Source organism: Physcomitrium patens, chromosome 18, assembly GCF_059467195.1.
Source record: "Physcomitrium patens ecotype Gransden chromosome 18, ASM5946719v1, whole genome shotgun sequence".
Lineage (NCBI taxonomy): Eukaryota > Viridiplantae > Streptophyta > Bryopsida > Funariales > Funariaceae > Physcomitrium > Physcomitrium patens.
In genome coordinates, this window is record NC_143427.1 from 9987054 (window position 1) to 10005313 (window position 18260).

The 18260-nt window shown below is 36.7% G+C and overlaps 1 protein-coding gene across 1 annotated transcript; it reads left to right on the forward strand.

Moving 5' to 3' along the window:
• The first annotated feature begins 283 nt into the window (after positions 1-283).
• Positions 284-4479, forward strand: LOC112295291 (zinc-finger homeodomain protein 1). The gene is made up of 2 exons (XM_090244157.1): positions 284-1295; positions 1858-4479. The coding sequence occupies exon 2, from the start codon at positions 2649-2651 to the stop codon at positions 3666-3668; it is 1020 nt and encodes a 339-aa protein (XP_090100283.1). The 5' UTR covers positions 284-1295; positions 1858-2648; the 3' UTR covers positions 3669-4479.
• The last annotated feature ends 13781 nt before the right edge of the window (positions 4480-18260 follow it).

An 18260-nucleotide genomic window follows, 5' to 3' on the forward strand; every position in this document is an offset into this window, starting at 1 on the left:
ATGGATTCTTGGCTCTTTAACCACAAACTTGTGGAACCAAGTCGAGGAGAACACGTTCCCATAGGATGGTGCACCTGCTGGCTCCAGTCACCAGTCCACAGCGTCACAGGCTGTCAGAGGTACAGGCCCTTTCCTTTCCTTTCCTTCATCCTCTCATTACCCGGGTCGGGCGACCCGTCCCGTCCCGCCCCTCCCCATGCAAAGCTGCACCGGGCCCCCCAGTCTAGAACGGGTGCAATAATAATACTGGAGTAGCATCCAGATTTGTACAGCGATGGAGTTGCGAGGAGGCTGTGGCCGGCAAGCGCGGAGGGAGGTTATTCCCTGCGACGAGCATGCGAGGGAAGATTTTACTAAAACGGGGACAAAGAAGAAGGTATTGGTACGATGGATTGTAGGGGCGTGGATGCGAATTTAAGGAAGGAAGGAAGATTGCCACTCAAATTCCAGTGCAAAAGCAGCATCATCAGGAGGAGGAGGTGGAGTTGGTTTTCCAGTTGCATCCATAGTCGTTGTCGTCGTCGTCGTCGACGTCGCTCTGAGTGTCTGTCCAGGTCTGTCCCGTTCCAGCCTTCATAACCTGTATCCCGAAAAGGTCCCCAGTTTCGGGCGCACCAATTCCTGGTGTCCAATACGCCCACCGGGGAATAGGTGCGGCGCCTTTTCTGGGGTCGCCCATGGTCATCATCCGTCGATTGAAGGTTCTTAGAGCAAGTTCCTCGAAATTGGCTTAGTGATGAGGCACGAAGTGGTTTGACTGTGAAGAAGGTTGGCCAAGTTTTCTGCCTCTAGGGACCCCCCCCCGGCTGGCGAGTCACGAGAAAAATATTTGAACGCTATGCTTGGCTTTTGGATACCACGTCTGTCTGTCACTCCCTCCCTCGCTGGGATTGTGGTCGGGAATGATCAATTTCTGAGGCCGGGTGATAATGCGCTACTGACGAAGGAGTGACAGGTAGCAAAAAAGGAAACGGGTTGTGTACGCGTCGCTAGACGTTGTTATCGTCGTCGTTGTCGTCGTTTGAAGCAGTGATTGTAGCTTTCACCTTTTTCAGTTAGGGGCGTGTGTTATGCTTGATGTGAGTTTTGTGGGGGGCAATTAGCACAATCTGACGTGACGATCGGTTGATCAAGCACGGGAGGAGGGAGGGAGGGGAGGAGCCATCCACCGCGGACCAGAAATTGGGTTCCTGCTCGCCTGGCCGGGTTTGATTTGCTTTGCACCTCTGACCGCTTGCTTGGCATTCAATCAGCATAGTATTGCTGTGGGGGATGGAGATGGACTCATATAGGAGGTAGAGTATAATACTCTGTCTGCAAGTCAAGTGGTTTCTTTGGTAAAGAGCCGCGTTGTTTTTGTAGTTAACCTGTATAATACCCTTTGTGATGTAGTGGCAATATGAGGTGGGATTTCACGGTAATGACTTTACCATCCTATCCCCCCCTTGCGCAAACTTTCCCATCCTCCCTCCCGACGCTTGTATTCGGATCCAGGTTCCGGTCGGGACACCTCTGGTTGGGAAGGGGTGGACTTTGAAGAGCTCTGATGATTCCTAGATTCTGTCTGAAGTGGAAGGGTGGGTTCATTGATGCATGCCTGGTCGTGAGTTAGAAGTAAATGCTCAGTGCAAGAGTGTGGGTGAGGGTGATAGAGAGCGAAAACACGCCTCCACACAGTCCTCTGCTTCTGCAACTGTTCAGATTTTGTTTTTAGCCTGCTCTTTAAAAGACGATATTGTTTTTTCGCGAATGATTGTGATTGAGAGTGCGAGAGTGGACTAGAGTTAGGGAGGGATTTTTATTTTTTTAATTTTATTTATTTATTTATTTTGTGTGTGTGTGTTTGTATGTGGAAAGGCCTTCATATAAATGCGCACTTATCTTCCTGATACCAGTTTTTCTGGTTCCTGGAAATGGTCGTTAGCTGCTTGTGCGGTGTGACTCTGTCTGAAGAGCTCTGCACATAGCTTTCGAGGCACTTGTCGTGAGCACCTGGTGTAGCTCGGCCTGTCTTTCGCAATGCTTGCTTTGACAGGTTGAGTCAAACTGTCTAACACCCTTCTTGCTCCTTCTTATCTTCATTTCCAGTTCGAACTCGAGAGAGTAATTCAAGTGTTTCTGAATCCTTACCCTTGTTGGAAAGCTTCGTGCTTAGAATGAAAAGTCCTCTTGGGACTCTACCTCCAGATTATGAACATTTTGAGCACAAAGTGAGATAGTCAGTTCCGAGTGGAAAGGATCTAGAGCACTTGTATCACTGGGAGTATTCTTGAACACTGTGCAAGTGTACAGCGCTACTTCAATTCTCTTCGAAACGTTCACAATCAGTGTGTATTTTCTCCGACAGCTTCTCGTGAGTGAGGAAGAGCAACCAGAGAGGGTGCACTTGGAAAGGAGCAACGAGTTTGGGGTTTTAGTGCGAGCGCCAGTAGAGTAGAGAAAGAGTTGAAAAGTGGCCTGAGAGGCAGCAGCCTCGGGGAAAGCCTAGACGGTCCGAAAGAGGGGTATGGTCAGCTCATATATTCGCAGTAACAACTGCAACTGGAAGCATCGGACGGTTTGGGAAAGTGTGCAAGAGGAGCGAGGTCATGTGGTATTGAGAGAAATAGGAAGCCGAAACGGCGGAGGAGAGTGGAGGTCTTAGTGCGATGGATTTGGGGACTGGCCGTGAGGGTACTGATCCACAACAGCAACAGAAAAGTTCGCATCAAACGCAGCAGCAGCAGCAACCCCAGCCACTCTCACCGCTGCCAGCACCCCTTCCTTTGCTGATGCCGCAGCCGCTGGCCGTATCCAACTTTCATTCCGCTCCACCACCGCTTCAGCAGCACCACCAACATCATCAGCTGCATCATGAGATACCAAGTTCTACGAAGCTGAAGCTCTTGAACACTTCCAGCGGCAACGGAGGGTCAGTACCATCCAAGGGCGATCATGTAGGTGCAGATCAGGCTCGTGAGATCTTGCGTCAAGCAGTTCAGGGAGCAGCCGCTGGTAATGAGTCGGCGTCCACAAAGCCGTCGAATGTGAAGAAGGGTACCGTTCGGTATCGAGAGTGCCAGAAGAACCATGCGGCCAGCATTGGCGGCCATGCTCTTGACGGTTGTGGGGAGTTCATGCCCGGTGGCGAAGAGGGTACCGTGGACGCGCTCCGTTGCGCGGCCTGCGACTGCCACCGCAACTTCCATCGTCGAGAAGTTGAAGGCGAGGTTCTGTGCGAGTGCAAGCGCAAACAAAAGCCTGGTGTACAACTAGGTGCGGCAGTGATCACATCCCAGCACCCACCTGGCGGGACCATACCGTCCACCCCAATGGCCACTCTGGCTCTACCGCCAAGCGCTGGTGTAATGACACCGTTGACGATGGCGGCATTGAGCACTGGTGGTCCCACAGACAGTGACGAGCAAGACGATGGCCTGGGAAATAGTGGCGGTGGCATGATGATGTCCATGAGGTCGCCCTCCGCGATCAAGAAACGGTTCCGGACGAAATTCACGAATGAGCAGAAGGATCAGATGTGTGCATTTGCGGAGAAGGTCGGGTGGCGCATCCAGAAACACGACGAAGCTTCCGTCCAGGAGTTCTGTGCCACGGCGGGCATCAAGCGGCATGTCTTGAAGGTCTGGATGCACAACAACAAGCACACCATGGGAAAGAAGCCTACATAACGCCTACCTATCCTTGGCCAAGTAGATCCATCTATTCATTGTCCTCAAATCGACGTCGATCGATTCTGATGTACACTTCTTACTTTCATGTGATTAAGTACAAGTTCTGTGCTTGTCAATGCTCAGAATTTCGTACACGAGACATCAACTAGCTGTTTCTTCTTGAGCTCTCTCAATCTGCCAAGCTGTTACGCATTCCAGAGTTGCCGAACAGGGGTTCCTCGAGGCCTTGTAAGTTTATCGATTTGATCCGCTATAAGACACTTGGTTATCATTCCTTTCCAAGAAAATCTGGATGAAGCGTAGATTGCTGACCAGAGATTCCATGGCTCTCAAGTCAGGGTTCGTGTTTGATCGAAACCCGCCGCTGCCTTACGGCTCGGCCAGCTTACGACATCGACTTCTGTCTGTAAAGTACCATGAGGTGAGCGTTGATCTCACTGGCTCCAGTGTAGCATTAGTACACTAACAGGAGTTGTTGTGGAAACCACTCCTATTAAAATAGTCTGGTATAATTTCTAGATTAGTTACATTGAATCGCGTAAGAGAGACGTAGCAGTAGCCTGGAATTCATTGTGATCGATTCCGTAGCAAGCATTGGCATCGAAGTCGATCAATATATCAGAGCCCTCACTTCCACGACGTTGTGGAGATGTGTGTGACCGACGTGGTGATGTAGCAGCATCAGCGTAGCACAATGTTGAGTTAAATATCATACCGTGAATATGTGCTTCGTATCTACATCGTAATGTGGTAGCCGGATTACTCTCTCCATTAATTTATTCTCATGATATTATTCTCTCTTGCTAAATCCTTGTCGACCTTTCTCTGCTGTCCACTCATTCATGGTACTGTTGGAAATATATGATGTACCCAAAGCTTATGGAGCGCGTGTTCATGAGATGTTGTGAGGACTTCAAGGGTTTCTCAGTTCACCCAAAGCTGGCACCCGCACGGGAGCTTCTTTGAACTTCATTGTAGAGGCTGTGCAATATGGGTCGGGAAGTGTGATATCATCTGCTTTGGTTTGCGTCTTGCGATCTTGCTGACCGATGACAAATCACGAGGACAAGTCTCCCGTGGTGTCCGAGTGATAGACTGAACTTTCAAGTTCATCGTGCTTCCGCTGATAGCTTGGTAGATTTTTCTCCCTGTTTTGCTGAATGTTGGACCTGAAACTCGTCAATGGAGGTGGAAGGCGATTGCATCGAATCAGGTTGGTATTGGATGCTCAATTGCGACATGAAGTGTTTTGTGTTCCGGACTCATCGAATTAGACTCTAGACATAACTCTGTCGTGTACCGACATTGCTTGACATGTTTAGTTCCAGCAACATTGATATCTAGTTCTCTGGTTTCACTCAAATTTGAACCGACTTGTAATTCGCGGCTTCACGCGGACGATCTCTTAAGAATTACATTCACGTGCTTCGCTGGTCGTGGATATTGACCAGAAGAGCTCATGTTCTTCTGAGAGTGACAGTGACGAGTTGACGCCCTCTCAAACTCCTCCTGTGGTTCACCTGATCTGCACAGAACTCGCCCAACCATTCACATCGCTGGACAATCTGGGACTTTGCGTGGGTCACATCCTCACCGTTTTGTTTTCTTAACTATGTTGTCTGTTGATGAACTACGAGTCCCAAAATGGTCTGTCCACCGATGGATTTATCCTAGATATTAGGGGGTGATGAATCTTTGTTTCTCGAAATGCTGTGCAATTTTATTTGCAGGAACATCATCTTAATTTGGATGCAACATTGTCAATAATCTTCTCAAGTTTCTGGCTCAGAAATGATTATTGTATCTCTTCCATTTCTTTATTTAAACAACCAAATTTCTTCTCTACTGGCTCAACTGTTAGCTCTCCACCAATCATTTCAGCACACTGTGTAGTCAGCCAATTGGATAAGACAAGATGTAAACATTCTCATAATGGTGGGTAAGTGGTTTATATTGGACCCAGTGGGTTTGATGTGTAGTGCTAAGGTAGCATGTAGATGTTGTGTGTTACGAAATACCTTGAACTAGACACCCACTTGTTTTTATCACCAATGTGTGCATGATTTGCACACCAAATGCCTGAAACTTTGCTAAGTATGCATCAAGAGACTCAATTTTGCTTCAATGAACCCACATAACTTGCCCTACAATGCACAGGATGGCCCAATGGGAATGCCTTGAAGGTCATGCCAGCAGTAACTTTGTTGAATTTTATCAGGTCGTGGCTGGCTTTTGAGAAAAAAGATACTGCAATGAAAAAGAAAAAGAATGCAATACCCCACACATGATGAACAGGTTTTGTTTATTTTTCTTGAGAATGGGAAACATGGGCCCCTTGTTTTGCAAAATTGGAAGGTTCTAATTCGCTCCAGTTGTTTGTAGTCATTCTTATCTTGTCATGGTCAACATTGCCAACACTTTTTCCCGCATGTGAGTCAGGCTTTTGCCCTGTAAAATGGTATCTGGCTTTGTTCATGTGGGGCAAAAGTAACACAGCCCATGTGGTTACAATTACTCACAGAAAAAGAAAGTCGGAAGTAGAAAAAAATTCAATTCTCACACCACCTGCCCTCCTCTTCATTGGCTTTACCCCCGTAAAGAAGATTAACTTTATTTTAACAAATTAACCCCAAAAATCTGTTTTTTCTTTCTTACCCATTTCCACACAAAAATGAAAATAAAAATAAAACAGGCTCGACCTTCCACCCAGAGAAGTTTGCAAGGTCCTAACTCCATCACCATGATTCTCTTCATTACAGAATCTGTGAACCTCCATCCCTCTGTTCCATCTGTACAACTCAAACCTCTTTTTCTCTGTGATGTGCATTCATTCTTTACTTGAACCTGTATTCTGCATACGTGCATTCACCTTGTTTTATAATTACTTATTTCTTTATGTGTAGTGTGTTTCCTATTTTCGGAGATTTTCATTTAATACAGAACTTGCGAACACAGAAAATACAAAAATAAAAAAGGATACAAAATCATGCCGAACGTACCTAGTGGGCATGCCATGGTTGAACCCACCTGGCTTTGTTGTGATGTATTTGTTTATCACCGAACTCTTGGATTGTTGCTTGATAAGGTTGCGGGAATCTGGGGCCTGGCAAGCTAGAATGAGAATATGCTGCGGTAACTTTTGGGATGGGTGCGCAAAGAAGTGGCGTTCCAGATGTGGATGTTGCGACGTCATTCTGGAACTCACGGCCCACGTACAGAATTTGTGTGTGGGGTCGACATGGGAACTCTCTCTCCAGGAAGGATCCTGGCGCCGTCACGAAGCACCACCCGGCTACCACTTGCACTCACACGAGCTTTCTGTTTGGTTTTGGCCATTTAGTAATGAACAAACCCCCTCTCCTTGTTCATCTGAGGAACAAAAAACTCACCATGTTGTGTGTTCAGTGCAGAACCAAAGATGTTGAGGACAGAATGGGGGTGAACTGATTAGAACAGCCCCTGATGTTTTCTTCGCAGAATCGGTCAATGGAACCCGGTATCAAATACACCACGGGTCATCAGTCGACTGCAGTTTGCGAACAATTACTTGACCTTCGACTGGAGGTGGCAACAACTCCCAGAGTGAATCGTGCCTTCAGTCGATGAAATCTGCCATCCTCGTGGTGTAGGTCGAAAGTCCGCGATTACATTGCGAATAGCAAATTTGCTAATGAAAGCAAGAGTTTGATACTTCGTTGACATAACCAAGGAATCCATAACCGGCCAGAAAGTGAGGATGTCCTCTTTCTGTGGGGCGTGTAGCGGCCACCGCATTGCGATTAGCCCGTACCAAGGCTTCTGTCCACAACAACGTAGAACACAACAACACCTGAGTTTTGTAGCAGTCTTTTGCGTTTTCTGGACTCGTCCATAAGGATAGAAAATGATAGAGGATGTGGTTGTGACGTCCTTGCTGCCAACAGTTTCTATGATGGGGCTCTGGGTGGGGTCACAGACCACTTCGACTTCGACTTACTTCGTTCTAAAGCCGTTTGCATTTTCTCAGAAAGTCAGTTTTGTTCATTCTTTATCATTTCCAGCTCAAAACCGAAGCACGGATCACAGCCCTTGGATCAATTGTTTTTTAGAAATATATGAAATGACAGAAGAAAGATGTGAATATGCGACTTGCGCTGGTTGAATCTATGGAGAATATTAAGTAAGCCATGTGAAAGCTCGAAGGGAACAACATATTGTAGCAACTTCCGGAACAGCGGCTTACTATCTCTGCAGAATTTAAAAGGGTAGCCCCTCCACGTTTTCACCAGCGGTCACATGCATGAATCACAGACGGTAACCTGGATTCAGAAAGGAGAAAGACCCTCGTCCATTTAATAGAGAGAACATTCACGCCGTGTGCTTCAACGGGCATAGTTGATTGTAGCTCTTGAATCGAGGCGGATACTACGGTTCAGAACATAGCTTCGGTTGCTCTCTGGATTTGTTACGTCTTTCAGGAAAAAAATTTCTACGGCGATCAACGAAATACCAAAAGTCATGCAGAAAATCCAGAGTAATCAAGGATAATCTGTGGGTGTAAACTTACAATTGCTTTTCAAGGCATAAGTTAATCCTGATCGATGGAAACAGAGATTTTCCAGTCTTACAACGACAAGTTGATACCAGAAAAACAACCAAAATACTAGTATTTCCTGGCCAAATCCTCACTCACGCAAAAGTGCTTTAGTATATTCCTGGTGCAGCGGTGACGGTGGTCAAGACGAGAAGATTACATCCATGGATCTAACAATGTCCGTGACCTTTACCCGCATCCATGACACGTGCAACAACAACACTTTAATAAGAACATATTCCAACCTGTCCAGAGTTGGGTTAATGCCTGAAGCTTGGACGACCTTTGTTAGATCTTCAGGGTCCTTCGCTCCCACACATTTCCTTGGCAGAAATTTAATGAGAGCATTTCTAACTGGTTTATATGGAAGGCATTCTTTCAAAATGGCGTTCTTAAAGCCCCTGCAAGGCTTTAACATTGTTATTAACTAACCATATCTGGTCGCAAGTTTCAACATTCCCGAGCAGGTCTAGCCGCAATGTCAAACAAAAGTGAATGGCACCTCACTATCAACTATATCACTTAAAAGAGTTATGTTTGTTTTCTTCACGTTACCTTCATCAAATATGGTAATAGTTTCAATTGCAAGCTTTGCTTACAACTTAGCCAAATTCTCTTCTTTTTAAGGCTTTGTGATTGCTTAAGCCACTTATAAGGATGGTGTAGGCACTTTGCCTTCCAACATTTACAGACTAATTGAAAGATTCCTACTGGTTTAAATCCTAGAGCCAACAATTCAATAGTTGAAAACATAAGCATGTTCAATGCCTTGTAAGTCAAAATATGTGTTGCATCTTTAATATTAATATTTCCATCTTATGTTAAAGTTGAATTAGAAGGCCTTGCCACAAAACTAATATTTGCAAGGCCAAATAATAAAGGCAATTAAACATAAGTATTAGGATCTCCTTAATTGCTTGGATGACTAAATAAAATTTCTTGTACTTCATTTCTTATTAGTGCTATATTATGAGTTTTTATTTGGACATATATATCAATTATAACTACCATTTTACCTAATGTACTAAACAAATAATTTTCTATCAAAGAAGAATTTATTTTATTTCTAGAATTCACATGAAATCCAATGACTTGACTTAGTAAGGCCACCTTATTGAATCTCTTCTCTAACTTGGCAATTTTAGCTTCTAAAGATTTTTCTTTATCCAAAGCAAACTACTTGTGTAGATGTGATATAAAGAAATTATCTTTGTTATGGTTAAGTTTACCATAATGAATACACTTCATTTTTATTTATTTATTTATTTATTTATTTTTAAGACTTATTTTTTAACTTGGCCATTTTTGCTTTTGGCTTAGGCTTCTCCATATGTAATTCCTTCTTCTTCTTAAGACAATTGCGATCATTTTTGGTGTGACCTGATTCACTACACCTCCAACAATACATAGTCCTTTCAAGTTGAGTTTTTGCCAAGTTACTTATAATAATTGCAACCTGTTTGGGCCTAGACACATCCATCATCCTAGTTATAATGGCAATAGCATCATGGTGACAAAGTGCCCTATTGCATTTCTTAACTTTAGTAAATACTTGTGCCAATGTTACCTTGTTGTCATAGTAGAGAATAATTTTTGATGAAGCTAAATCTAAGAGTCTTTTATCAATCTTAAATAAGATCTTGATAAAATAATTCTCAGCAAACACATCTTTGGATTCTATTGCAAATTAAGCCAAACAATCATATATGATACATAAAGTATTTATTTTACTTTATTTTTTATTTATTTATTTTTAATGTCAAAATTCTTAAATATATTGCATTTGATCATGTCTAAAACCTCCATACTTATGCTTCAAATGTTTAATAAACATTCAAAGTAGCTCAAATGATGGTATTCTTGCTTTGCAAACAAAGCCATCTTTGTTACTTAAGCCATTTGTGACAAAGCAGGTAGAGTGCTTGCTAATGAAATAACTACTCATTTTCCTTTGGTATCTTCTAAAGTTGTATCAACTTCTTTTTGGATTAGATCTTCTTCTTTTACTATAGGCATTAGACTTGAGATAATATCTTCTTTAAGGACTGAAATAAACTCTATTCATACTTCTCAAGAATTTTCTACTTATCACAATTCAAATGAGTGTTCCTCATTCCATCTCCCATTGGCTTGGAGCACTTCATGTTCCAAGTGTTGTGGTAAGAGCTTAAAGGCATACCATTCATTGAAAGTAGAAGACCTTTGATACTTCTTTTTTATCTATATTTAAAATCAATTTTTTTAATTTGACAAAAAAATGTCTTCAACTCATTTAAAGAACCAATTTTTCACCATACTCCAAGGATCATCTTCCATCTCAAAAAATATATCCAACTCCAAGACCTAAAGCCTCATTGTGATATCCAACATTGAAACAAGCTAAAAACCTCATTAATATCCATTATTGGCCCAAAGTCCTTAGTATGGTTACTATCTAAGTAGTCTAATGAAAGAAATCAATAATATCAATTTTTAGTATAAATACAAAATAAAAAACTATAAAAGACCTTTGAGAACAATATCCACAACTAGGAGAAGGTACCAAAAATAAAATCTAGAAATCCATATTGGATCTTCATTCTCCAATAATATATAAGCAAAAATAAAAAATGAATCAAAGCAATCAACACTTGCTTGTGGTTAATGGTCACAAATTCCATAATATGTAACATTAAAAGAGAATTGTAATAAAATAAAATATAGAGAAGTGAGAAAAAATTAAAAAATTCACTTAGATCATTTAGAGTATTAAAGTGGCAGCTTCTTAATACTCTAAATGATCTCTATTCCAAAAATCAAGAATATCAATGGATTTTTTGAGTCTTGTCTACATAAAATTGACTAAAAAATGATCAAATTTGGGTTCCATGTGCACTTAGAGTGAACTTCCAAATTTAACACTTAAAAATTCTTGAAATTTTTTATTTTTTTTAAGACCTATAACCATGAAATAGGTATTTTATCATAGGATCCTTTCATCATAGTCCCATGATTGTAAAAATGGACTTTTTACTATAGAATCTTATCATTAAGGTTCTATCATTGTCTGACATGGATTGCCTCTACTTATCATTGTAAGTTGTCAATTGCAACTACAAGCCACTATAGATCAAAACTTTATTATTTTTTATTATTTATTATTTTTCTACCATAAATTTGTACACACAACCTACATATTATACCAAATGTAGTACAACATACAAAACAAAATACACTCTTTCAATGAAGCCCTTGTGCTATAATGTACCACAATCTTATGTACAAACTTTGTTGCACCAAATTACTTGCACCACCTATTGCATGATGCAATAGAAAATAATATCACAAAATAATAAATGCGCACCAGCTTTTATGTCTTGCACTATGTTATGACTTCAATTTTGCAACTTGTACAATATTATGATTTTAATTTCGCAACATGCATAGCAATTTTTTTTGCAATGAGTCATGCAACCTTACAACTCTACAACCTTATGCAACTCTACTATCTTATATAACAATATATCTCATATCTACAACCTTTTACAATTAATATGCTTCATTTCTTGAATATTGTGCTACAATTCTATGCCACCTCAATATAATATTATTCTTGGTAATACTTAGTATTACAATAGTACTCTATTACAATAGGAAAATAAAAACAAGAAAGAATTCTAAAAATAGTAAAAGATAGTTTTATTTATTTATTTATTTTTATTTATTTATCCTATTTTAATTTGCTACACCATAAATTAAAGAAAAAGAAACATTCTTTTTAAGTGAAAGATTAAAAATCTATACCAAAATAAGTTAGGCTATCTCTCACACCACAAAAAGAAAATCCAAGAATGTAAGTGAAGGATAGAGAAAATTCTAAAGCTTTACTAAAATGACTAAATTACCATAGCCAATCAAACATTTACAATAAGTTTATTCTCTCTTAGAATCACTTATAAGATTTGAATTGACAAGAATGTCAAGTTAAGGATTTTTTTCCACCTAAGTATTCAAATCTTAATTGACACAAATAAAATCAACTAATAAAAAACTATCAATGAATGAAAAAAAATTAATCAAACTTAATTACATATATTCAATAAAATTTGACAATCAATGCCATATCACGTTGTTATATGGCATGATTTTTTATCTAAGAATATATTAAGTACATAGTTGTAGAGAGTTCAGCTTTAACTTAATGGCCAAGCTCTAATAAGTGATTTATTCCTATTATAAAAGATAATTAAATAAAATAATAAAGAAAGATATTTTAATAATAGAAATCTTTTATATTTAAGAAGATTTGTACACAAGGCTTTCTAAAGCATCTAGAAATGCTCCAACATCCTTTGCTATACCAAATCATATCTAATTATTTGTTGGTAAGCAAGTTTTCTAATAAAATCAAAGAAAATCCATAATCTTATTTCAAAAATCCATCTTTATATTATAATTTTGTCATAGCTCTATATTTCTATCTTTAACATATATATACAGTCTACACTCCCAAAAAATCCTTTATTTTGCATGTAATGCTCAAATTGTAGGAAAATCTTTTCAAAATATTTTTCTCTCGTACATGATTTTTTTTCTTCAAACTTTAGAATATCATATTTTTTGATATATGGCTAGAATCAAATCCTTTATGAAATTTGCTCATTGACAAAACTCAACTTAGAAGTGCTATCTTCAAACAATCATGGCTTCTTCAAATCAATTCTAAATCTTTTACTTTTTATATGAAAATTATAATCTTTTAAATTAGCTTTCCAATCACTTAATTTGATCCTTAAAAGCCTTTTATAAGCATGCTTTATATTCCAAAGAGTAACAATAGATACAAAATCAATACCTAGACTTTGAATATCTATATTTTTTTTTATAAAAAATCCAAATTATATAAAATTTTCATAAAAGTCATAGCCAAAAACCAAAATTTTTTGATCCTAGCCTCTTAACTTCAAATGCTTTTAAAAAAATAATCTTAATCTCTAATAATGCCTCAAGTAGCCTCTTTAATTTCCATTGGACATGAATTTTGGCCAATAAGAATGGAGATATTCATCATCTATCTCCATTCATTCATATGCTTGGCATAATTATTCTTTTTTTTACTAAAATTCTTCTTTGATCTTTTTTCTAATAATTTTTGCATTGTATGTGCTTTAAACCTCAAATATAAAAAATAAAATAAGATTTCAAGAATCACCAATATTTAATAAAAATAGCTCTAAATATATAAAACTATTATCAATATCAAATCAATCTAAATAATAGCCTTTTTAAACTAACTACTTCAAAGTAGTGATCTAATCATATTTTATAACCAACTAAAATTTAATAACATGGCTCTCACCACATTGTATAATAAATTATATATTAAATATATATGTGCATTATTTTTACATGGTAGCTAAACCACAATACAACATCCACCTCTTTTAAACTTGTGCATCCTCCAATATGCACCAAGAAAAATCAAAGTTGTGGTTAATATGATACTATCTCTTCAACATTGTCTTTTTCATGATTTATGTCTTCTTTTTCAATTGTTATAAAAAAATTGATGTCTTTTCTAGTATCTTTACATATTATATCTTAATTTTTTTGCTTAAAAAGTTTTATACATTTTTTCGTGATTGGAATCTTAAAATATATTTTATCTAACTCCTTTAATGAATACGTAGAATTATTTAGAATATTTATAAGCACATGAGGTCCAAACCAATGCTTTAAATTTTTTTACAAGATATAGTATTGGTTATCCAAACTTCTATCATGAACAATTATCTAATCATCTCCATGAATTTCTTATAGCCTTAATCAATGCCGCTTATCAAATCTATCATTTTTTTTCAAACATGAATCTTTCAACTTCATAATTTTTTTTTTTTTTTTTTTTTTTTTTTTATGTCTTCAAGTCTCCTTTCTAGCTAAAAAATTCAAAGTTTAAGAAATTCTTCCCTGGATATGTTATCTTATCAAGGTAAAATACTCTAAGTGGATATTTGTTCTTCATTTGGTATAATAAGTTTTTGTCCTTGTATCAATTCTGTTGGCATATATCTAATTAGTAAACTATGAATAATATGGTCAGTCCATAAAGCAAATGGTAATAATCTTGGTCATTCTTTTGTTCTTCTTTTGCATGCTTTAATAATGGTTTTAATTATTAGAGCATGACCTTGCTTACTTTTGGTATTACCTTCAAGTTTATATGTTGTTGTAAGTGCAAATTTGATTCTATATCTTTCAAAAAACTTCCTTGCCTTATGTACATCTGATTCTTTTTGATCAATTAGTAATCTTTTCAATACATCTGTATCTACAAACCACATCTTTCAATAAAAATCTACAAACTTATTTAATATATGTTATTCTTAAAATTCTTCCATTCACTTGATTAGATAAATTTTCTTGTGTAAAAGCCAAGTATTTCATCTTCCATAATTCCATAGGCATAATAACTAGATCCATAACTTACTTATAATATATTGCAAGAAGATATGTGAAGTGCAACTCATCTTTGTATCAAATCTTCAAATACATTTGACAAGTTTGGCATGATTCTATAAACTTTATCACATTTTTATACATATTACGTAATCAATATCTTTGAGCTTATTAAAAGTGGCATAAATACTTCTATGGCATATCCACAAACTATCATGAAATTCTTGGACCAGTTATCCTTGTATTTCTTTTTTACAAATCAATTTTTGTAGTATATGACTATTTCTTTTACATTGCTTTTATAAGTAACCATCTTGTAAAAGATAGTTATAAGCTTTTTGTCTAATTTGCTTAAAATAAATATCATTCCATCATGATTGCCTTGATAATGAACTCAAGTAGCATCAAATATCTATCCATTCTTCTTCAAGTAACTCTTCCATAAATGATTTTGAATATTCATTCTCCCCTTGATGTGCTTTAAAATAAAAGATAGCATCTATATCTTTGATATTATCAATCAAATCTTTTTCTTGTTCATATCTAACTTGGCATAGCATATCTATCATTAGATTATTTTTGTGTGATAGGTGCTTGAATTTAGGATTTAAAGTTTTGATGTATATAATCCATTTTAGCATAGCAATATCAAAGGTGTTACAATTTGTGATCATTCCCAATAGTGGCAAACAAGATTTCTACTATAATTGGTACTTCAATTAAATAATTTCTTTAAATCTTTATGATTGTAATTATTTCTTACAACTCCTGTTTCACTTATGAATAGTTTCTCTGTCATTCATTTAACAATTTAGCTTTAAACCTTATTGCAAACCTATTTCCTTTCTCTTCATCTTAGCTTAAAGTCCAATCAATAGCTATTGGACTTATATCAACTATAAGTATTATTGCTTTTCCACCTTTATAACTTATCTTTTATAGCACAAGTGGGAAAGATAATAATTGCTTTCATTTTTTAATTGCTTTTGCATACTTCTTCTCTTATTTAAATCTTTTATTTTTATAACAAACTATAGAAAAAATTTGCTATATGTGTATAATAAGGAATCTATATATAATAAACTATATAGAATTTTAGAAATCTTTATATTTCTATTTATATACTATAAATATCTTTTATTTATTATATAGCATCTAGTTTATTAGGATTTGACTTGCAATCAAACCATCCACATAAATATCTTACAATAATAACCTTTTGAGTTCTAAAAGTAAATTTAATTGCTAATAATATTAAGTAAATTTCAACAAGTTGCAAAAAAATCTTATTACAATCTAAAATATGATTAGATACAAATTTACAGCACCTTTTGTGAACTATTGCTTCATTTTTTTTCTTCCACACTCTTTTATTAAGATATCTTTTAGAAAAGGTATAATTTTTTTAAAAATAAAATCTCAAAGAACCTTATTTATCCCATTTATCATGCGAGCAACTAAGTTTGTTACATCCTATGGTAATATACATATCTTTACCAATCCTAAGAGTGTCCCTATAGTTGTGATATCTCTTCTTCTTTCAACTAGTTGGAATTGATCATATCCAAAATAAAGATCTTCAATAGAATAAATGGCTTTACTTGTAAATACTTCAGCCAATGCTCTAATAATTGATCTAATTCTTATATTTCTAATAGTGACTTAATTCATTAATTGCATATTCTAAATAAATTATAATATTCCATTCTTTTTTGGTACTAAAAATCAATAGCTTGTCAAGGATAAAAACTTGATAAAAATAAATAAACAAGTGAGATTTTTTGTCAAATAAAGATGAAAAAATAGAAATAACTATATATATATATATATATATATATATATATATATATATATTAAGAAAGAAACTGGAATGGCTATTGCCAAAAGAACAAGAAAACTAGAGACCCTTGAAACTAGACTAGAAGGGAGAAAGGAGTTGACAAGAGTGAAGAAGGCTTCACTCTTGCCTCTATATATATTATCTACCTAGGAGCTACATGGCGATATTCTATAGGACCTCCAAAAACATGTTGACTTTGTACAACACGTATCTTAACTTGTAAGGCAAATTTTCTATGTGGGCATTGTATAGTAAGCTTGTTTCGCAAGCTACCAACATGTGTGGCATGTGGTTAACTTGTTGATCAAGTTTCTAACCTACCAATTAAGTATAAATATATATAAAGTCAAAGTAGCATCTATGAAGCTTCTAAGAAGCTATTCTAGAAGATATTATGAAATTAATCTACTTTTACCTACTTCTACCTATTCATATCATATAAATAATAATTATAGTAAATATATGATTGTCACATTATCCCCCTTTTTAGAGACGAGTTCCATGAGGAGCGGTGATTACATATCGAGAAAGTCTAAGATGCAGCAAATTATATTTGTCATATACTCTAATCTTTATTCTCTTCTAAGATGATTGATAGGACCTCTCAACCATTGATAATGTTCCATACAAGGATGGAAAGACAACCCAATTATTTGATTGTTGTTGAGACCTTCAGAACTTCCTTTAAATAAAACATTTAAAAAACCATCAGGAGTTGTTTTTACGTCTAGTAAAATCACCAAACGTTGGGAGTCCCTTTCAAGGTCGTGATAATAAATACATTGTATCTCGCCATCTATTCAAGGAAGAACATGTCGTTCTTGAAGATCTTCATCTTGATTGTGTCATCTTGAAGGTTATGACAATCATAATGTCTCATCCGACAAGTTAGCAAATAAAGGCTCTTGAGTCAAATCTGCTGGTTGTAGTTTCTCCATCTCTTCAGCATCATAACTACAAAGAAGCTACAAACAAAGATTGAAAGTAGAATGTTATCTTGCTTAGTCTTATTTCTTTTATAAAGAAGATTTTTATCTTCATTTTGATAGATGTCGTCAATGAAAAGCCTCCACTACCTTTGCAGCATTTGCAAGATTTTTTACTGGCTCTTATGTGCATTCACTAATATCATATCTGTACCAATGCATAAGATATTCCAATTTATTTTGGCGCAACCTTGAATCTAGGACTTCTTCCACTTCGAATGCTTCATTATTGTCTATTTCTATAAGAAGAGGTGGAACTTGTCTTCTTTTTGATATGTCCATTGTCTTGTATGGTTTCAAAAGTGACACGTGAAATAATGGATATATTTTCATTGATTTTGATAGATATAAACGATATGCAATTGGATTAATTTGTACAAAAATAGAAAATGGTCCAAGCCTTTGATAGTCCAACTTGTTACAAGAACAAGTGGTCTTGATATTGCAATGAAGTAACCATATCTTGTCACCCATGTAGAATAGTGGTTGTTCCTTTTGATAGACATTTGCATTGATCTTTTGATATTTTTGAGCTTCTTTTAACTACGCCTTCATTATTGCGCGGAGCTTTGACAAATGAATTGCAAAATCTTTTGCCACAAGATTATCACCTTTTGAAAAGGCAAAAGTATCAAGTCATGGATGATAATCATAATTGACAAAGAAAGGTGTTTGTTCTATAGTAGAATGTACTATGTTATTATAAGCAAACTCTGCTAATGGCAAAAGAGTTGTCGAATCATCTTTTTGGTAGT